Source organism: Mustelus asterias, chromosome 4 (assembly GCF_964213995.1).
Source record: "Mustelus asterias chromosome 4, sMusAst1.hap1.1, whole genome shotgun sequence".
Classification (NCBI taxonomy): domain Eukaryota; kingdom Metazoa; phylum Chordata; class Chondrichthyes; order Carcharhiniformes; family Triakidae; genus Mustelus; species Mustelus asterias.
Genome location: NC_135804.1, coordinates 9805590 through 9828062, shown reverse-complemented (window position 1 = coordinate 9828062; position 22473 = coordinate 9805590). Strand labels below are relative to the sequence as shown.

Sequence of the window (22473 nt, the reverse complement as noted above, 5' to 3'; positions counted from 1 at the left end):
AATGGATGGAGGCTCATTTGCGTGATGGACTGGACTACGTTCACAACCTTTTGTATTTTTTGTGGTCTTGGTCAGAGTAGGAGCCGTACTGTGATACATCTGGAAAGGATGCTTTCTATGGTGCATCTGTAAAAACAGGTGAGAGTCTCTGCTTGGTAGATTGTGTGCGCTACTTCAATAAAGCTATCAACCCACTTAAAATCATCAGTGCATTACTGGAGGAAGGTGAACCTATCAGGAGAAGAACTCAGCAGACAAGCTACCTTGACCATTCTGAATGCAATTCTCAGTGGATGACTGGGCCACAGAACTGATAAGAAGTGCACGCACAAGTATTAGGATAGTCTATTCAAGCATATATTTGTAAATAAAATAATTTATTATTTTTTCTGTATAAGCATCAATTCATTACATAACCTGTATTTATTTTAAGTGATATATACGCTGCTGAGGTTTTGCATCAATCCACAGCATGAGATCATTACAAAAGTCATCATAAAACACTGCAGTAACGTCATAAAACACTTAACCGAGTTAACCGCTGGCTGATGGCAAGGCAATTGCTTGGAAAATGACAAATTAATAACAGAGAAATTGAGAAGACTTTACATAAATGTTTGAGCAATTAAAATGGCTCGTAATTGGCCAACATAAAATAGGGTAAAGTCAGAACAAGCAATCAGTAAGCTCATAGCTTACTGGTGGCATATTTTGCCATAAGACACTTATCCATACTTGCCAAGGGATCATCTAAGTCAAAATCGACCTTAAACAAAGGCTTCTGGCCTAGAGCTATAAAGGCCACAATAACACACAGCTGGGCAGTGAGGCCCCAGATAGTGAATGACTTGTTCAGCTGCCGGTCCTTAAATGTGAAGAAGTGCAGCAGCATCCCCGCATCGTAAGGGGTTGACGTGTGCTCTTCTGACTTTAAGAAGTGGTACACTGGGAGGATAAACACATCACTCACTTCGTCAGCATTGGGCTGTGGATGGAATGTATCTGATATAAATGCCACCACCGGTGTCACCAGAATGTCATCCTGTGGGTGGAGGTAAATGTAAAGCAATTATTAAAGTAAAGTTTATTTATTAGTCTAAGTTACTGTGAAATTCCCCGAGTTGCCACACTCCAGCGCCTGTTCAGGGTCAATGCATCTAACCAGAACGTCTTTCAGACTGTGGGAGGAAACCGGAGCACCCAGAGGAAACCCACGCAGACACGGGGAGAATGTGCAAACTCCACACAGACAGTGACTCAAGCCGGGAATTGAACCCGGGTCCCTGGCGCTGTGAGGCAGCAGTGCTAACCACTGTGCCACCGTGCCGCCCCATTTATTATGATATAATATTGCAGGTGTATGAAACAAGATTGACTTTCTTCTGAGTTTTTACAGTGGGAGATGTCCAGCGAGACTAACACGTGTAAAACATTTGATACATATTCCAATACATATGGAAAGAAAACCACACTTAATATGGATGCTGGATTGTCCGTCTCACTCAGTGAGGCTACTATATGAGAAATGGAAAAAACATCACCCTGATCAGTATGGAATGCTCTTAGGAGGTCAAACATGCAGGTCACTGGCGGGGCAGGGAACAGGGAACTCTGCTTTACCTGAGACTATACAGCTGATCCACAAGTGCTGGACACTGGACTCAGAATTGAATGGTGTTTCATTCTCCAGAGTAAATATCCTCAACCTCACAAAAGGAAGTCTCCAAATGTTACCCCTCTTGTACAAAAGGCTAGTGCACCATGCACACCCGGACAGGTGGAACCTCCCTTGCTGTCTGACTCCGTGCCATTTCCATAAGACCTAAGATCATAAGACATAGGAGCAGAATTCGGCCACTCGGCCCATCGAGGATGCTCTGCCATTCAATCATGGCTGTTTTCTTTCTCATCCCCATTCTCCTGCCTTCTCCCCATAACCCCTGATCCCCTTATTAATCAAGAAGCTATCTATCTCTGTCTTAAAGACACTCAATGACCTGGCCTCCACAGCCTTCTGCGGCAAAAAGAGTTCCACAGATTCACCACTCTCTGGCTGAAGAAATTCCTCCTCATCTCTGTTTTAAAGGATCTTCCCTTTAGCCTAAGGTTGTGCCTTCTGGTTCTAGTTTTTCCTACTAGTGGAAACATCCTCTCCACATCCACTATATCCAGGCCTCGCAGTATCCAGTAAGTTTCAATAAGATCCCCCTTCATCTTTCTAAACTCCAGCCAGTGCAGACCCAGAGTCTTCAACCGTTCCTTATTTCAAAAACTCATTGCAAAGAATTCAGACACATCAACACTTGCTATGTATTTAATACACTGAATTTGTCTCACTGAAGACTTTTGATTACAATTTTGTAGGGAAGCTTAAGTACGAAGCCAGTGGCAGGAAATTTAAGAGTTTGTTGCAATTTGATTTAAAGACAAATCTATTTATCTTTCACAGAAACGCTGATGGATTTTGACCGACTGGAATAAAAATTAATCTCCTTTGTTTAAGAAATCAATCTTTAATAATTACCATCACTGACTTCAAATGGCCGCGCTCTGCACAAAAATAGTTCTGCACTGATGTTTATTCTGGCAGATTTTTGCAACTGTCAAATAAGTACGAAAGGCAGCAATAACTTTGTGAATCACAATACATCAGTTTGCAGTGTCAGCTTTGTACTGACTGCTTTCTATTCCCCTTATCCTTTTGAGGATCCATCACCACTCTACTTGAAATCGCCGAGCTCAGGCTTCTACAACAGCATGTCTGACCTGGTAACAGGGAGGTGGACCGACTGTGGGAGTGACTTGACCTCCGAGCATTACTCTCCTTCCTTGCAAATGTATCTGGCCTCCAAGATGGGAACTTGAACCATGACAGGCACAAAACCCATGCCCTTACTGACTCTACATGTAAAGATGGTGGTAGATACACATCAACACGTTTCATCCCAAAACGCTGTTTCAAGTGCTGAATTAAGTGCCAAATTAATTCCAAAGTACTGCGGATGCAGATCTGAAATAATCTTCGAAGAGTCATATTCGACTCGAAACGGGGCAGCACGGTGGCACAGTGGTTAGCACTGCTGCCTCACAGCGCCAGGGACCCAGATTCAATTGCAGCCTCGGGTCACTGTCTGTGCGGAGTTTGCATTTCTCACCGTGTCTGCGTGGGTTTCCTCCGGGTGCTCCGGTTTCCTCCCACAGTGCAAATATGTGCGGGTTAGGTTGATTGGGCATGTAAAATTGACCCTAGAGTCAAGGGGATTAGCAGGGAAAATGAAGGTTACGGGAATAGGGCCTGGGTGGGATTGTGGTCGGTACAGATTCGATGGGCTGAATGGCCTCCTTCTGTACTGTAGGGATTCTATGAAACAATAACTCTGTTTTTCCACAGATGCTGCCAGATCTGCTGAGTTTCCTCAGCACTTTGTTTTTATTTGGTACTGATTTGGTCTGGATACTCGAATGCCCAGTGCTAAGAGTTGACTGGAGTAATGGCCGCAGTCATTTACCTTATTGATTATGGGGACCAGTTTACAGATAACTTCCACCTGATCTGGGGGAAGGCCGATTTCTTCATGTGCTTCACGAAGAGCTGTATCTATTTCAGTTCTGTCCCTCGGGTCTCGTTTCCCGCCAGGAAAGCAAACCTCTCCACGACTGCTGTGCAGCTTTAAAACCAAAGTCAGCTGATGAGAAATGTTACTGAGCAAAGCTGAATGATCACAATTTCTCTCTACAGAGGATAGAAATCTTATCACTGAATTTCACCTGCTTTTTAAGAGTTTTGCATGACAGCACCACATCAACTTTGGTCTGAATCAATCCTCTTGTTAGATACATATGCCAGAATTTTACCACCTCACCCGAGGCTCGTAAGATCCAGCCTGAGGCCAATGGAGAATGCCGAACTGTGAGCCTCGCCTGCCCCAATTCTGGGGCGGGCGAGGCGGTAAAATTTTGGCCATAGGGTGAATTTTACCGTCTCCCCCATCACGGGAATTGGAGCGGGTCAGGGGCGGACCATGGAAAGGTCCGTTCAGCTCGGGCAGGATTTTCTAGTTTCGGGGACAGCGAGGCTGGAAAATCCCACCTCTGTCAGTCATGCAGTTTCTTTCTACCCCTCCTCTCCTGAGGTCACTAAGACATGCTGCGGAATGGAAGCAAGAGTTCCCTCCAGTACTGTCACTGACTCTTTATTCTTTTATGTCAAAACTGTTAGGGATAACACAGATGAGCCCACGTCTGTCCTCTCCCAATGCCCACAATGGTACGGCACGGTGGCACAGTGGTTAGCACTGCTGCCTCACAGAGCCAGGGACTCAGGTTCAATTCTGACCTTGGGTGACTGTCTGTGTGGAGTTTGCACGTTCTGCGTGGGTTTCCTCCAACAGTCCAAAGATTTGCGGGTTAGGTGGATTGGCCATGCTAAATTGCCCCTTAGCGTCCCAGGTTAAGGGTTTAGCTGGGTAAATAAGTGGGGTTACAAGGTTAGGGTCAGGGTGGGATGCTCTGTTGGAGAGTCAGTGCAGACTCGATGGGCTGAATGGCCTGCTTCTGCACTGTAGGGATTCAATGATGCAAGCAAGGGTCACTATAAAACACCCCTACATGGAGGAAGCCTGATTTGCTGACCCCCTTTCACAGCCCCAAGGCCGCTGAGACAAAGTGCAGCAGCCCAACTGGCATCCCATTCCAGATTAGCAGCTCAGGGAAAACCAGGGATCAAGCTGGCAGCAAATATCCTGTCTCCAGCACGAGATAATTGGCATAGTTGCAGAAATAGGAACAACAGCCCCATTGAGTCCCTGGAGCCTGCATCCGTCATTCAAGTAGATCATAGCTGATCAGAACCTCAGTTCCATTTATCCACTTTTGTTCCCCCCCTCCACCCCACCGCCCCCTCCCCCATCACTTTATACTCTTACCCAATGGAAATCTACTTGAAAGTTTCAACTTATCCAGCGTTCCCAACCCTTTTGATGAGGGGTCCAGATTCCCACTACCCTTTGTGTGAAAAAATGATTTTGAGCCTGAATAGTTTAGCTGTAATTTTATGATGTCACCTTGTTTGTGATTCTCCCACCAGAGGAACATTTTTCTGTATCTATCTTACCGATCCTTTTTACATTTTAAACAAACTGGTGCCAGGTGGCTGTTAATGATCTGGAGGGGGGGAGTAAGGGCTGCTACTGGCACCTGGATTGTAAATCTTCATTGAAAGGTTTCTTTGGATTGCTATTTATAAATTGTGAATGTGCATAAAATCTCACAGAGGAAATAGAGTCATGGGACGAATCTTTCTATTCCGTCCGCCTTGGAAATCATAGTGGGCGCGAGGCGGACCATGGAAAGGTCCGTTGACCTTGGGGGGATTTTCCGGTTTCGGGGCGAACGTGGCTGGAAAATGCTGCCCATAGAGTTTTGAGGCATGGAAAGAACCCATGTCTGCACTGGCCATCTAGCACCTATCTATTCTAATCCCATTTTCCAGCACCTGGTCTATAGCCCTGTGTGCTATGGTGTTTCAAGTTCTCATCTAAATGCTTCTTAAATGGTGTGAGGGTTTCCGCCTCCACCATCCTTTCAGGCAGTGAGTTCCAGATTCCCAGCACCCTCTGGGTGAAAAGGTTTTTCCTCAAATCCCCTCTAAATCTTCTGCTCCTTATCTTAAATCAATGCCCCCGAATTATTGACCCCTCCACTTGGGTGAAATGTTTCTTCCTATCTACCCTATCTATGTTCCTTATAATTTTGTGCACTTTGATCAGATCGCCCCTCTGTCTTCTCTGTTTTAACGAAAACAACCTCAGTCTCACCAGCCTCTCTTCACAGCCGAAACGCTCCAGCTCAGGCAACATCCTAGTGAATCTCCTTTGCACCTTCCCCAATGCAATCTTAGAATCCCTACAGTGCAGAAGGAGGCCATTCGGCCCATCGAGTCTGCACCAACCACAATCCCACCCAAGCCCTAGTCCCGTAACCCCTCAAATTTACCCTGCTAATCCCCCTGACACGGAGGTTAATTTAGTATAGCCAATCAACCTAACCTGCATATCTTTGGACTGTGGGAGGAAACCGGAGCATCCAGAGGAAACCCACGCAAATACCGGGAGAATATATAAACTCCACATAAACAGTGACCTGAGGCCGGAATTGAACCTGGGTCCCTGGGTGATGTAAGGTAGCAGTGCTAACCACTGTGCCGCCCCAGCTGTTTCTCTGCTCTTTCTTACAGTGGTCTCTTATAGCTAATCAAAATCTGTCAATTCGAGCTGCATACTCCTGACACCATGTTCCATGTGGTGGGTAAAAATCACATCGTTCCTATAGGGTGGCAACCAGAACCATACACAATACTCCAGTTCTTCCCTCTGCACTTGCTTCATCATTCTGGCACATAAATAGCAAGCACTTGTGGCTTGAGTCCAATGCAATTCAATTCATTGCATTTTACAAAGGGGCCATACACTTACTCAGCCACTTCAGATTTAACCACTTGTACACAGCAGATAAAGTAAATATGGATAAGGCACAACACAGATGCAGTGCAGTTGGCAAAATTCAAAAGTGAACTGGATAGACAGGCAGAGGGAGTGAGGATATGATTTAACACACAGCATCTCACGGGCTGCTGCTGTCCAATGGAACTGTGACTGTGCCTTTCAGTCCGGTGCATTATATATTCCCACCTGTCGAAAAGACAACAATTCTCAAGCAAAAAGATCATATTGTCCTGGAACGTTTGTAATTATTTTCTAGCATTCCATTACTACTTGTTAGCAAATCCGCAACAAAGAAAATCCCACTGGTCTCATCTATTAATTTCAGAATCTTTCAGAACAGGAGCAATTTATTTATGGGGCAGCACGCTAGTTGGCACTGCTGCCCCACAGCACCAGGGACCCGGGTTCGATTCCCGGCTTGGGTCACTGTCTGTGAGGAGTTTGCACATTCTCCCTATGTCTGTGTGGGTTTCCTCCGGGTGCTCCGGTTTCCTCCCACCGTCCAACGATGTGCTGGTTAGGGGAATTGGCCATGCTAAATTCTCCCTCAGTGTACCTGAACAGGTGCCGGAGTGTGGCGACCAGGGGATTTTCACAGTAACTTAATTGCAGTGTTAATGTAAGCCTACTTTGTTACTAATAAATAAACTTTACTTTTAAGCAGTGGTGTTTCTTTGAGTAGCTTGTTTTGGTACGGTGAGAGGCATCAGAACTTCTCACTGTCAACATAGCAATGTGGAGAACAAGGAGAACAATGCCATAGAAGCTATGTATGCAATTGTTCTGAGACCATGTCTGTGATATTACCATTCTGCATGCAGAACTTCAGTGATGATAGACTGCTGGGGACTCTGACTGTGATGATGGGTTGGGAGACCCACAAGGTGTGCTGCTAAGAAGCCAAGTGTATGCTTTCTTCATATTTGCAGCTTGTGCATTTTCCTTTCTGAAGGGCTATTTGAAACCCCAAATGGGTTTTGTCTTCCGAGTGCTCTAAATCTAGAATAAAGCATTTTCCTGTAGGAGCCAGCAATAAAACCCAGGATCACTGCAGCAAATGAGTCAGGCAGCACACTGGTACTTCAGTTCACATTTAAACATATCAGCCTGTTATTCTTCTCTGCCGGAAACACCACCATCTGCACAAAGAAGCAATCCCAAACATAACCCTTTTGTTACACACTATAAAACATGTGTAAAATATATTATAACAAATGTGTTTCCAGGATATAGATATCATAGTTCAGACATCTGAATCTCGCAAAATGTTACTGCCTATTAAACACTCCAAGGTGTGGGTCACATCTGAACATACAAACAAACAAATTCAGGCCCTAAAGTCGAACCCGGGTCCCCCGCAGCAGTGCTAACCTGGCGCTGTGAGGCAGCAGTGCTAACCTGGCGCTGTGAGGCAGCAGTGCTAACCTGGCGCTGTGAGGCAGCAGTGCTAACCTGGCGCTGTGAGGCAGCAGTGCTAACCTGGCGCTGTGAGGCAGCAGTGCTAACCTGGCGCTGTGAGGCAGCAGTGCTAACCTGGCGCTGTGAGGCAGCAGTGCTAACCTGGCGCTGTGAGGCAGCAGTGCTAACCTGGCGCTGTGAGGCAGCAGTGCTAACCTGGCGCTGTGAGGCAGCAGTGCTAACCACTGTGCCACCGCACTGCCCAATATTCCAATACTTGTGGTCCTTTAATATTTTGCAGCTGAGTCACGTTGGAGTTAAAAATCATGCTGTAGTTCTGCCAATAAAATCCATAACAGAACAACAATTTATTTGAAAAGCCTGAAGGAAGCTATCTTTAACACACTATAGCCTGCACGTTATTCACTATATATAAATAGCAACTAATTAGCTACAGCTTGCAAATTAAGATAATGCCTATTTGAATTCTGCCATTCCATTTGTTCTGACGTTAATTAGTTTTCAGAAATCAGTGAATACCGTCTCATCTCCCACCCTGATTTAATCTGCATGACAATAAGTCTGAATCAGAGTAGGATCGGTTGTGATTGTTAGATAACTATCTTGAGAACTGGACAGTGAAATCAGTATTACTGTAGCTTCACCAGACAGTTTATATTATTATTTATGCGGAAGGGTTAATATTGCAGGGAGGGGGGAATCCATACAGTGCAGAAGGCCTTTGAACTGGTACTGCAGGTTCAGTAATAACAATAATAAAAACAGAAAATGCTGGTTAAACTCAGCAGGTCCGGCAGAATTCGTGGGGAGAGAAATAGTTACATTTCAAGCCTGTGTGACGCTTCTACAGAACTGAAGAGAGATAGAAAGTAAAGAATCATATGGAATTATATAGCTGGCAGGAGGGGAGGGGGGAGGCACAATGGAAGGTCAGGGATAGGTTAGAGTCAAGGAGAGATTGACAAAGATGCCATAGACATAAGACAAAGGGAGTGTTAATGGTGCCATTAAGAACTGAAGAAATGGGGCGGCACGGTGGCACAGTGGTTAGCACTACTGCCTCACAGCCCCAAGGACCTGGGTTCGATTCCCTGGGTCACTGTCTGCGTGGAGTTTGCACGTTCTCCCCGTGTCTGCAAGGGTTTCCTCCGGGTGCTCCGGTTTCCTCCCACAGTCCAAAGATGCGCGGGTTAGGTTGATTGGCCATGAAAAATTGCCCCTTAGTGCCCTGGGATGTGTAGGTTAGAGGGATTAGTGGGGTAAATGTGTGGGGTAGTGGGATAAGGCCTAGGTGGGATGGTTGTCAGTGCAGGCTTGATGGGCCGAATGACCTCCTTCTGCACTGTAGGATTCTATGATTTCTAAGAGCAGAAGAGGCCCTTCGGTCCATCAAGTGTGCACCAACCCTTGAGAAAGACCTGACTAACAGAATGTGTTAATCGGAGAACAAAGGTTAGTGCTAACCGGGAGCAAAACTGAAAATCAAGGGACAGGTGGCTGCTTGGGGGATCATACTGGGGCAAGCCAAGGGAACCAAAAAACAAAAGAGGTGGGAGGGGTCAAGATGGAGGGGAAAGTTCACAGTCTAAAATAAGTGAACTCAATGTTGAGTCCTTATCGGAAGATGAGGTGTTGTTCTTCCAGCTTGCGTTGGGCATCATTGGAACATACACAGTACTTTGCTTATTTCAGTAATTACAATCTTGCCTCTGAGTCAGCAGGTTGTAGGTTCAAGCCCCCACACCCAGGACTAGGACAGATCATCTAGCCTGACACTTCACTGCTGTACTGAATGAGTGTTGTGCCATTATCTGCTCTCTCATTTCCATGCCACAGAGGAACAGAGGAGTTCTTCTGATGTCCTCACCAACATTTATCTTCCCGTTTATCCCTTAACCAACATCTCGAAAACAGATCCCTGGCTATTTCTCACATTCTGCTTTATGGAACCTTGCTGTGTGCAAGTGGGTTGCCATCTTTCCTTTGCTTACAAAAGTACTTTACTGGCTGTAAAATGTTTCAAGATATCCTGAAAGATGGTACATAAATACAAATTTGTTCTTCATTTAATTTAATTACAAAGACTAAGAGACTTGGATAAGTTCATGAAAGTTAGTAAGATTTTCTTTGATAAAGTAACTAGCCCATGTTGCTTAGTTGTATTGAAAAGGTCTTCTATTAAAGGAGACATTGGATGAAATTTTGCCAGCCCGCCCGCCACAGGAATCAGATCGGGTGAGGGGTGGACGATGGGAAGGCCCGTTGACTTCGGGCAGGATTTTACGGTTTTGGGATAAGCTAGGCCGTAAAATCCACCAACTAACTCCAAAGTTAAGCACTGTGAATAGAAAGTATTTAGAGAACATAGAATATAGAAAAGCTACAGCACAAACAGGCCCTTCGGCCCACAAGTTGCGCCAAACATGTCCCTACCTACTAGGCTTACCCATAACCCTCTATCTTACTAATTTTCATGAACTTATCCAAGTCTCTTAAAAGACCCTATCGAATCCGCCTCCACCAACACTACCGGCAGTCGATTCCACGCACGTACCACCCTCTGATTGAAAAACTTACCCCTAACATCTCCTCTGTACCTACCCCCCAGCACCCTAAGCCTGTGACCTCTTGTGGCAACCATTTCTGCCCTGGATAAAAGCCTCTGAGAATCCACTCTATCGATACCCCTCAACATCTTATACACCTCTATCAGGTCACCTCTCATCCTTTGCCTCTCCAAGGAGAAAAGACCTAGCTCTCTCAACCTATCCTCATAAGGCAACCAGGCAACAATCCAGGCAACATCCTTGTGAATCTCCTCTGCACCCTTTCTATGGCTTCCACCTCCTTTCTGTAATGAGGCGACCAGAACTGGGCACAGTACTCCAGGTGGGGTCTGACCAGGGTCCTATACAGCTGCAGCATTATCTCCCGATTTCTAAACTCAATTCCTCTATTGATGAAGGCCAGTATTCCATACGCCTTCTTAACCACAGCCTCCACCTGCGACGCTGCTTTGAGCGTCCTATGAACCCGGACCCCAACTTCCTTCTGATCTTCCACACTGCCAAGCGTCTTACCCTTAATATTATATTCTTTCATTCTATTCAACCTGCCAAAATGAACCACCACACACTTATCTGGGTTGAAGTCCATCTGCCACTTCTCCGCCCAGTCTTGCATCTTATCTATGTCTCGTTGCAACTGCTGACATCCCTCTACACTATCCACAACCCCACCAACCTTTGTGTCATCAGCAAACTTGCCAACCCATCCTTCCACTTCCTCATCCAGGTCATTTATAAAAATCGCAAAGAGCAAGGGTCCCAGAACAGATTTACTGCAAGTACTTCCCCCAGATTAATACCTAGGTTTATCTCCACTAAGATGGAAAACATAATCAGAAAATGCTGGAAAATATCAGCAGGTTTTCCAGCATCTGTGGAGGGAGAATATAGCCAACGTTTCAAGTATGGATGACCTTTCGCCAAAGACTTGGCACGATTTTCCAGCATTTTCTGTTTTTGTTTCAGATTTCAGCATCCACAGTAATTTACTTTCATCTTAAGACTGACAAAATTCCTGTGGGATTCAACTATGGTTTGCCCAGTTAGAAGGGTTCATTTTAAGATATTTCTGTCTCATGTAACTAATTGGCCAGAGTGCTTTAAGCTAACGCAGGCTAATTTGACCACATTTTGAAACTCAGCTTGGAATTCTGGGTTCAGCCTAGAAACTTGGCTACATTCTTTGAAAGTACAATATAAGGTAAACAGAAGCTTTCATGGCCACAGATGCCAATTGTTTATGCAGCTAGAGACAGCTTTTACCCAATTCTTTGAAAACACAGATAACCAAAAAGCTATATTGTTAATAACAGCTATAAATTTAGTTCAGTTGCTGTTTGAATGGTGCACAAGCTTTTGAGGCAAGATCTCTCTTCTCTCTCTCTCCCCCACCAGTAAAATTAAGCTCTTTCGCTTTCTGTAAATGCTAAATTTGCCAATTTAGTTTATAAAGAAGCTTAATAAATAGATGCTTAATAAAGAAGTTTCCACTTCGAACCAGTTGTGCCTATGTCTATTCTAAAGGAATGAACGGATCCTACAATTCCCATTTACAAATATCTTCACTCAATATTTTTCCATTTACCCAGTGAAACAGCGGGCGGATATATTCTAGTGACGTCAGCCCCGAGAACCCCTGGGCTCACGTCTGCTTCCAATCACTGTGGCATCATTCTAAGGTTTCAGTCCAATTAAGAATGACCTCCTGATTTTCTTAAGTTGTTTTCCTAAATAAAGCTTATTGACAGGTCCAAATAAGCAGTGAGGTGGCCATACTCAAAATGTATCTATCATTACCAGAGGTAGTCACTTTACTGTTTGGGTGAGTAAATGAACTAACATCGATGCTTCCACAAATGTATATACATGCCAGCTTGTTAGCTCACAAAATCTGACCAACAGCTTCAAAGAAGCTGACACAGTCTCAGAACCAGCTTTGAATGCAGGACTGTGTTGTCAGTGCAGCCACGCTCAAAGTGCAGTGGGAAATGGTTGGTCATTATTTAAATTGCCAGGATATCCATCAGTTGCAGCAAGAATTGCTCAGTGTTGCGAATATAGTTGTTGCTCAGTTTGATTAATTTACCCTGAACCAGTTTCCATGGTTGCCACCGTATGCTTTTATTTAAATATTCATTCTAGAAATGTTGCTGTCGCAGGTAAGGCCAGCATTTATTAACTATCTCTAGATGTGTTAAGAAGGTCTTACTGAACCACTGATATTCTCATGGGCACTCTCTTCCCCTCTCAGTGCTACTTCCAATTCTAGGCGTGTATAACTGCTCCACAAACCATCCAGTCTTGCTGCATTACTATGAGAAGATAGGAACAGCACAATGTTGATAGTATGACATTGAAGAATGCTGCCGTGAAACAGTATTGATTTTTGTCTATGAACTTGGACAAGTAGACCCCAGCCTGAGCATTCTGGCTGTCCACGTGAGACACGAGTGGTTGGCATGTATGTCGAAGTATGGTATAAATGGGAAAACATCCAAAATTAAATGAAGTTAAATAAATTGCTAACGGGAACACCCATTAGAATAAGTGCTTACTATTCACAGTACTTGGCAATGAAGTTCCCTCTAAGCACCAATTCCCCATGACCTTAAAGAATAGTCTGTCCTAGTATATGAAATTGATTATACATTTGAAAAAATAATGGATAAACAATCAAAACCTGATTACAAATAACATGTCATTTTATAATTGGGGAGCTTCTTAGGAACGCGAAGGTTGGCTGCCCAACACAGTGGCACAGTGGTTAGCACTGTTGCCTCGCAGCACCAGGGACCCGGGTTCGATTCCCGGTTTGGGTGACCGAGTCTGCATGTTCTCCCCGTGTCTGCGCGGGTTTCCTCCGGGAACTCCGGTTTCCTCCTACAGTCCGAAAGACGTGCTGGTTACGTGCTTTGGCCATGCTAAATTCTCCCTCGGTGTATCCGAACAAGTGGCGGAGTGTGGCGAATAGGGGATTTTCACAGTAACATCATTGCAGTGTTAATGTAAGCCTACTTGTGACACTAATAAATAAACTTCAAAACTTTTTAAACTTCACATCTGTTAAAACCGATGAAAAGACTGAGGGCAGAGTGCCTGCACATCCTGGATCAGAGTGACTGATTGGCAAAGCTTTTCAGGGTCATACAAACTAAGATCATCATTCCTATGCACTCCATTTATCCGTACAGTACCTTCATGGATCGGACTGTGAGTAGTACTTGCAGCTCCTCATTTTTTATCAACAGAGGCACGAGCACTGATGCTCTGGGAAGGGTCAGGTCTGAGTATTTATTTCCTACATCATGCACCTTCAGCACATGCTTGACCCTCTCCTTAATTGACAGTCTGAGAAACAAAGGAAGAAACATCACACGCTGAATCACAGGCTTATGTTTTAAGTCTCGCAAGGACTTTCCATTGCAACTGGCCACATTAAGTTGATCTTTCTCTACACCCTAGTTATGACTTTAACACTACATTTTGCACTCTCTCCTTTCCTCCTCTATGTACAGTATGCTTTGTCTGTATAGCGCGCAAGAAACAATACTTTGCACTGTATATTAATACAGGTGACAATAATAAATCAAATCAAATGAAATCAGGCAACACAATTCATCCACAGGGTTTAGTCATCTGCATATTCCACACGGACAGTGACCCAAGCCAGGAATCGAACCCGGGTCCCTGGGGTTGTGAGGCAGCTGTGCTAACCACTGTGCCACCGTGAAAATGAAGATCAAAGGAAGAAATGAAGTTGTTTCCTTCCTGGTTCCAATGCTTCAATTCAAGGTCATAATCACAACATAATCACAAAATCGGCACAGTGGTTAGCACTGCTGCCTCACAGCGCCAGGGACCCGGGTTCGATTCCTGGCTTGGGTCACTGTCTGTGTGGAATATGCACATTCTCCCCGTGTCTGCATGGGTTTTCTCCGGGTGCTCTGGTTTCTTCCCACAGTTTGAAAGATGTGTTTATTAGGCGCATTGACCCGAACAGGCGCCGGATTGTGGCGACTCGGGAAATTTCACAGTAACTTCAATACCCTACTTGTGACTAATAAAATTAACTTTAACTTTAGGGAGGAAATAGGAAAGTGTGGGGTAAAATGTCCTGCTGATTACTGAGAAACTTCTGGGGATTTCAGGTATGGCGCTCAGGCAAAAACTGGCACAAAAATAAACTGGACGGGGAAAAATCTTAGAAAGAGCCAAGTCTGTTCAGCTGGTCAGAACACTGCTGGAAGTGTGTTTTCACAGCTACAATATTAACCTGGGGAGGGGGTGTTCAGTTAATTGGTTAAAAATGCACACACTTTGCTTTAATAATTAATTTGTCAGCAAATAAACACCTCAGTTAATTATACCCTTGCAGTCAGCCGGCAGCTTTCTGGTATCCTAAATGTGTCCAGGGACAGCATCGCTGTAAGTTTCAGCATTCTTTGCAATGTGCTGCCATCTTATTATGCAAAAATGTTGATATGATTTTCTAAGGTTTAAACAGTAATTAAATATTGGTTGTGCACTTCAGAAAAAGAGAATCGCCTAGAATTTGATTTGCACCTTACACCTGGAGCAATGACCCAACCATCATTAGTCTTCCTGACAAAACATATGTGGAGGGCAAGGTGTAGCCATCAGTTACTATGACAACTAGTGACTGAACAAATAAAGAATAGTGCAGACTCCATAAGCAAGGTGGTGCTAGTGTCTTTAACCTCACCTCAAGAGCCAGATGTCGTCTCGCAAGATTTGGGAGCACAGATCCAAACACCATTTTCTATTGATGAGATTTTTTAAATTCATTCGTGGGACTTGAGCTTCGCTGGCTGGCCAGCATTTACAACCCATCCCTAGCTGCCCTTGTTCAGAGGGCATTTGAGAGTCAACCACATTGCTGTGGCTCTGGAGTCACATGTAGGCCAGACCAGGTAAGGATGGCAGATTTCCTTCCCCTAAAGGACATTAGTGAACCAGATGGCTTTTTCCAACAATGGTCCCATGGTCACCAATAGATTCTTAATTGTATATAATTTTTATTAAATTCAAATTCCGCCATCTGCTGTGGCGGGATTCGAATCTGGGTCCCCAGAACATTAGCTGCGTTTCTGGATTAATAATCTCGAGATAATACCACGAGGCCATCGCCTCTCCTTTGCATTAGCGCTCAGTATAAACCTCCTGTGACATTGGGGAAATCACCTACTGGAAGCTGTCATCTGTGGGTAGCACTCTCACCTCTGCGTCTGAAAGTTGTGGGATTGACTTCCACTCCAGGGACACGGACATGGAATCTAGGCTGGCATTTTCATGAAGTAGTGGAGGGGGGAGCACCGTAATACTGGGGTTGCATAAGACTTTAAACCAGGGATCCTTGGAGGTTGCAGGGGTGGGCGGTCATGCAGCAATTGGAAAGGTGACCCACAAGCAACATTCCCTTTAGGCTTGACCGTGCATCAATCTTAAAGGAACCACATAGTGCAACAAGCTGGCTGCACACAGCAAGCAGAAGTTAAAGGGAGTACTGCTCTCAACTGCGGGTAAAGGGAGTAATGGAACTATTTGAACAACAAGGGGACTCGACCTGGTGTCCTGTTCAACACTTCCTTTACATCACAAAATCAGATCATCTGGTTATTGTCTCTCTGCGGCCTGTGGGAGCTTGCTGTGTGCAAATTGGCAGCTACATGACAACTGTCAACAAAGTTGTGAAAAGCACCATATCAAGGCAATGTTTTCAATTAGAATCTTAATTGCAGTATGACGGGTGCAATTATTTCCCTGTCATTGTGAAATCTGCCTTGCAATGAAATTGGCTGCATGGCAACATAATGACAGCCTCAAATGGCAGAAGCACTTCCCAGCAGGTTTAAGTCCCTACTATAATCTGCCTCAGCATGCTACATTATTACCCGGATCCCTGTGACTGGACTGGGGTCTTGTAATTATTATTCTACACGCTTGGGGGTGAGTGAGACTTGGAGCAGGTTCGGGTGTGACTGAGGTCAGTTCTACAGGATGGGTGGCTGATTAAGAGCACATTGGAAATGATGAACCTGGAGGCGAGAGAAGTCTGGATGAGAGTTTCAGTTGCACTGAGGTGGAGGGGGTGGGGAGACAACCGATGCTATGGAATAAGTGGTCTTTGCTTAGGGTGAAACAGGACGTTCATCTGGATCAGCTTGTGTTAGTAGTTAGGGAGATGGTGTGATGATAGGAGTGCAACTGTATGTACTTTTTTTATATGTTTAAGGGAAATGTTTAAAATTCAGCTTTATTCCACAGGCAGTCAGTATTTCTGGAGGGAATGCAGCTCAGATGCTGGTATAGCCGGACCATAGAATCATAGAATGCCTGCAGTGCAGAAAGAGGCCATTTGGCCTATTGTGTCTGCAACACATATTTAATCCCCATAACCTACACATCTTGGGACATTAAGGGGCAATTTAGCACAGCCAATCCACCTAATCTGCACAACTCCGGAGTGTGGGAGGAAACTGGAGCACCCTGAGGAAACCCACACAAACACGGGGAGAATGTGCAAACTCCGCACAGACACTTACCCAGGGCTAGAATTGATAATTACTCATTTTAGCTTTGTAGTGTTTACATGGGATAGTGCTACTGGGCTTCGGTTTATGAAAATAAGGTTCCCTGGGGGGGTTTTGATTAAAGGAATGGAATGTGGGTTTAGGCAGGGTCATGTGATAGGTGGTTAATGGGAGGAGCTAGCTCTGTGTTAGGGTTTTTTTAGTTGCAGATGAAGCGTGGTTGAAATTTGATGGATTTTGCAGGCTTTTGGAACTTTATCTCTCTCTGAAAGCAAGTATGCCTGAGTTTACTAATTGTATTTATTTAAAAATGGTTTTGATCTATGCATGATGGGGCTTATTTGGAAATGGGACCGTCATAAGCTAGAAAGTAAAATTGCTTACTTTCATTTTTAAATGTTCAACTGTTAATGGTAAGGATGACTCATTTGTTAGAGCTATATTTAAACTGTGTTAATAAATAAAGTTTGTTCTACTATAAAAGATCCATACTTTTGTCAGTGGAATCACTGGAGAGAAATATTTTATCCTCACATTTATGCCCCATCCGTTGACTCCATCTACATTTCCTGGTGCCTTGGAAAAGCAGTCAACATAATCAAAGATGTACTCTCTTACACCTTCTTCCGTCAGGAAAAAGATACAAAAGTCTGAGAACAAATACCAACCAAGAATAGCTTTTTCCCTGCTGCCACCAGACTTCTGAATGAACGTACCATACATAAACTGATCTTTCTCTACACCCTAGCTTTGACTGCAACACTACATTCTGCACCCTCTCCTTTCCTTCTCCCCTATGTACTCTATGAACGGTGTGCTTTGTCTGTATAGCACAAGAAACAATACTTTTCGCTGTACCCAATATATGTGACAATAATAAATCAAATCAAAGTGTTAGGAGTCTAGTCTCGCTTTCTAATGTAACTAGGGTTTCTGGTCCAGCACCCTAACAATAGGAAGAGTTTGTGGAGCGTCTAAAGACAATTAGCATGACGGCTCTCCATGGAAGCCCATGTATCCAGTTTGCAGCTTTCCCACATCTCCTTTACTCCACAACGTTCTTTTTGTATTGTGTGTGTACTGATGCTGTCTCTCCTCGCTTTCCTAACATTTAAGACTCCTCAGTACAAATGAGACTGGCTGGAACCCAGTGGCGAGGCCACGGCCATAATTCAGCAATAATTGGGCAATAATTTTCAGAAATGTCTAAGGACCCAATGGTGTGGGAAATAAAAATGAAAAGTAGCTGAAAGGGGAGCATCCCTGGGATTTCTGTAATGGTAGCAGTGAAATTTCTATATTAAATCAACTTGAGTGGTGAAAAGCCCAACATTACTGTTGCAGAGGTTTTGCTTAGAATTATAGAATTCTACAATGCAGAAGGAGGCTAATCAGCCCACAGAGTCTGCATCAACTCAGCCTACCCAGGCCCTATCCCCATAGCCCCACGTATTTACCCTGCTAATCCCCCCGACACTTCAGGGAAATTTTGCATGACCACTCTGCCTAACCTGCACATCTTTGGACTGTGAAAGGAAACCAGAGCATCCAGACGAAACCCACACAGACACGGGGAGAACGTGCAAACTCCACACAGTCGCACAAGGCCGAAATTGACCCTGGATCCCTAGAGCTGTGAGCAGCAGAGCTAACAACTGCACTGGCATGGTAACACAGTGGTTAGCACTGCTGCTTCACAGCACCAGGATCCTGGGTTCGATCCCCAGCTTGGGTCACTGTCTGTGTGGAGTTTGCACGTTCTCCCCGTGTCTGCGTGGGTTTCTTCCAGGTGCTCTGGTTTCCTCCTACATTCTGAAAGACCCAAACAAGCGCCAGGCTGTGGCGACTAGGGGAACTTCACAGTAACTTCATTGTAGTGTTAATGTCAGCCTTACTTGTGACCAATAAATAAACTTTACTTCAAATTTGAGCTGCGTAACACCAAAATGAAATACTGGTGATTACAGCTCTGTCATTGTCACTGTGGAACAATTTAGAGTAATTAGTGAACAATTTTGAGCTCGTGTCTCGTGTCAACGCACTGAACACTTGTTAGTTTAGATTCACTATTTCTTTAGAGTTTGGATACCTAACTATCCATGAACAAGAAATTAAGACACTCAGCACACTGATCTGCCACAGAGGGTTGAAAGGATTAAATAAAGGCTGCTCACACACGGCTTTTACTCTCTCCAGTTCAGCAGATTGAGGGTGAACTGAGGTCTCTGAAATAATAAATGATGTGGAGATGCCGGCGTTGGACTGGGGTAGACACAGTAAGAAGTCTCACAACACCAGGTTAAAGTCCAACAGGTTTATTTGGTAGCGCAAGCCACTAGCTTTCGGAGCGCTGCTCCTTCATCAGGTGAGATGAAGGAGCAGTGCTCTGAAAGCTAGTGCCTTGTGCTACCAAATAAACCTGTTGGACTTTAACCTGGTATAATAAATGATGCAAGTCTCACAACATCAGGTACCTGATACGCTGCAGGAAAGGATGTCCCGAGGCATAGTACATTGGGGAGACTATGCAGACGTTATGACAACAGATGAATGAACACCACTCGACAATCACCAGGCAAGAGTGTTCTCTTCCTGTTGGGGAATACTTCAGCGGTCATGGGCATTCGGCCTCTGATCTTCGGGTAAGCGTTCTCCAAGGCGGCCTTCACGACACAAGACAGCGCAGAGTCGCTGAGCAGAGACTGATAGCCAAGTTCCGCACACATGACGACGGCCTCACCGGGATCTTGGGTTCATGTCACACTATCTGTAACCCCCACGACAAGCCTGGGCTTGCAAAATCTCATTAACTATCCTGGCTGGAGACAATACACATCTCTTTAACCTGTGTTTAACCCTCTCTCCACTCACATTGTACCTTTAAGACTTGATTACCTGTAAAGACTCACATTCCAACCATTATTTTGTAAATTGAGTTTGTGTCTTTATATGCCCTGTTTGTTGACAGAATTCCCACTTACCTGATGAAGGAGCAGCGCTCCGAAGGCTAGTGGCTTTTGCGACCAAATAAACCTGTTGGACTTTAACCTGGTGTTGTGAAACTTCTTACTGTGTTTACCCCAGTCCAACGCCGGCATCTCCACATCATAAATAATGCCATAGAGCAGCGAGGGGGAGCTCTGTAACACCCCGCCCCATTCCATTGGCCCCACCCCACTCCACACACTGCCCCATTAGCCCCACCCCCACTCCACCCCCCACCCTATTACTGCCACCCCATCCACTTGGCTCCGCCCCATTTCTCACACCCCACCCTATCTAGCACCATTCCCTATTCCCTAGCCACGCCCCTTTATCCAACCCCAGCCCATTCCCTAACCATGCCTTTTCTCAAACTACGCCCAATGTATGACCACGCCCCCATCCGTTAGTCACGCCCCCTTTCACGAGCCACGCCCCCTTTCACGAGCTACGTCCCCCACTGTAGCCACGCCCTTTTCCCTGGCCACCTCCACCCCCTCCATTACTGACAGTTGGTTGTCAGGGTTACCGGAGCCAGGCCCAGGCTTTCATCGCGGCCCCGCGCCCTGTCTCTCCTCCTACCCCTGAGTGGAGCGCCCTCACCGCCCCGCACACATTCCACACCGAGCCCCCGCCCCGGCTCCAATCCCCCTGCCGCGGGTTTACACCGGCTGCTATCAGAGACCTTTCCAGCCCCGCCATCTCCCGCAGCCGAGCCTCTTTCCCCGGGATCAGCAACCGCCGACAGACAGACCGGGACTTCAGCGGAGCCTGGAGCTGGAGCTGGAGCGGCTCCTCCAGCACCTCCTCAGGGTAAAGAGCCTATCCGCCTCAGAGAACGCCCCCTATCCTCCCCACAGAGCGCCCCTATCCGCCTCAGAGAGTGCCTGCTATCCTCCCCAGAGAGCGCCCCCTATCCACCTCAGATAGCGCCCCCTATCCGCCTCAGAGAACGCCCCCTATTCACCTCAGAGAACGCCCCCTATCCACCTCAGAGAGCACCCCCTATCCACCCCAGAGAACGCCCCCTATCCGCCTCAGAGAGCACCCCCTATCCACCTCAGAGAGCACCCCCTATCCACCTCAGAGAGCACCCCCTATCCACCTCAGATAGCGCCTCCTATCCACTCCAGAGAGCGCCTCCTATCTGCCTCAGAGAGCGCCCCATATCCACCTCAGAGAACGCGTCCTATTCACCCAAGAGAGCGCCTCCTATCCGCCTCAGAGAGTGTCCCCTATCCGCCTCAGAGAACGCTCCCTATCCGCCCCACAGAGTCCAGGACCTCTAAAGCCACGGAAATGCAACAGATCAATCTTCACACCCTAAACCAAGTCCATCTGGGTCCCAAGAACATTAGCTGAGTTTCTGGATTAATAGAATATATTAATAGCAATAATGCCACTAGGCTATCGCTTCCCGCTAACCTAATGAAACCTAATGTTAGCCTCACTCACCCAACTTCCCAATATACGCCCCGATCAGTTAGCCTCCCAACTCCAATGGATTGAATCTTGACCAGTCTACTTCAAGGATAATCTGGGGAGTCTTTGAGCAGTTTGCCCACCAGGGCTGGACTGGGAGGCTGCTGGATTCCAGGAGGTGGCAGATCCAGGTCAGCTACTGTGTGCTACTCTGGCCCCACAAGGAAAGGCACAGCTATCCTTGTCCTGGGCAGCAGACATCCTTCCTATGAGGTTATGGGGAAAAGGCAAGAGAATGGGGATGAGAAAAATATCAGCCATGATTGATTGATCATGATTTTGCGATTGAGAGATTGTGAACCTGCTGTTCTCAGTACTCCTGTGTTAGAGTACTAGAACAGAAGTCCCAAAGTATGTTATGAAGCCCGACTAGACCCCAACAGTTTTTCTATTTTGGAATTAGTGTGAGGATAAGGGATTTAACTCCGGTTGTGATTCTATTGACACACTAGGAAGCTTTTATCAAAACACATTTTATTTAACAATACAATTTAACTATAATGAATGAATTAACTTTACCAATTGAAATACTTAAACATGACAAGGTACAATTCTTAACTGCTAACCTATCTTTATTAGTTCCAATTTAAGCAATATTAATCCTGTACACTTAAACTCCTCTTCAAAATCAGTTAGCAAACAACACAGGCTTTCATTTCTTCAATTGTTTACAGTCCTAGAACCTTTAAACACTTCTGGAGAGAGACAGACCCAGAGAAACATGTCTTCTGACACTCAAACAGCAGCCTCCAGAGAGAGGGAGACAGACACCTCTTGCTTCTTTCAGGACTGGGCAGAAACTGTTGCTTTTCCCTGTAGGCTTAGCTCCACCCATTAGCTCATGACTCTTGTCTCTGGTCAATCAAACCCGACTCAAACCCTATTCTGAAACCCCCGGGGAAAAACCAACAATAAACAAAAATGCATTAATTCAGATTAAATCAAACAACCCATTAGCTAAGATCAATT

The 22473-nt window shown here is 45.4% G+C and overlaps 1 protein-coding gene across 1 annotated transcript; it reads right to left on the bottom strand.

Moving 5' to 3' along the window:
* Positions 1-358: 358 nt before the first annotated feature.
* nudt7 (nudix (nucleoside diphosphate linked moiety X)-type motif 7) lies at positions 359-20838 on the bottom strand. Its single transcript, XM_078210552.1, has 4 exons — positions 20708-20838; positions 13684-13837; positions 3510-3668; positions 359-1042 (listed from the first exon to the last, which is right to left on the bottom strand). The coding sequence occupies exons 1-4, from the start codon at positions 20722-20724 to the stop codon at positions 689-691; spliced, it is 684 nt and encodes a 227-aa protein (XP_078066678.1). The 5' UTR covers positions 20725-20838; the 3' UTR covers positions 359-688.
* Between the last annotated feature and the right edge of the window lie 1635 nt (positions 20839-22473).

Excerpts from the sequence above, each read along its gene's own strand:
- nudt7 (XM_078210552.1), bottom strand. Across the intron at positions 3,669-13,683 it reads TCACAGTCCGATCCATGAAG|CTGCACAGCAGTCGTGGAGA; the intron begins GTACTGTACGGA and ends TTGGTTTTAAAG. Across the intron at positions 1,043-3,509 it reads TGGTCCCCATAATCAATAAG|GATGACATTCTGGTGACACC; the intron begins GTAAATGACTGC and ends CTCCACCCACAG.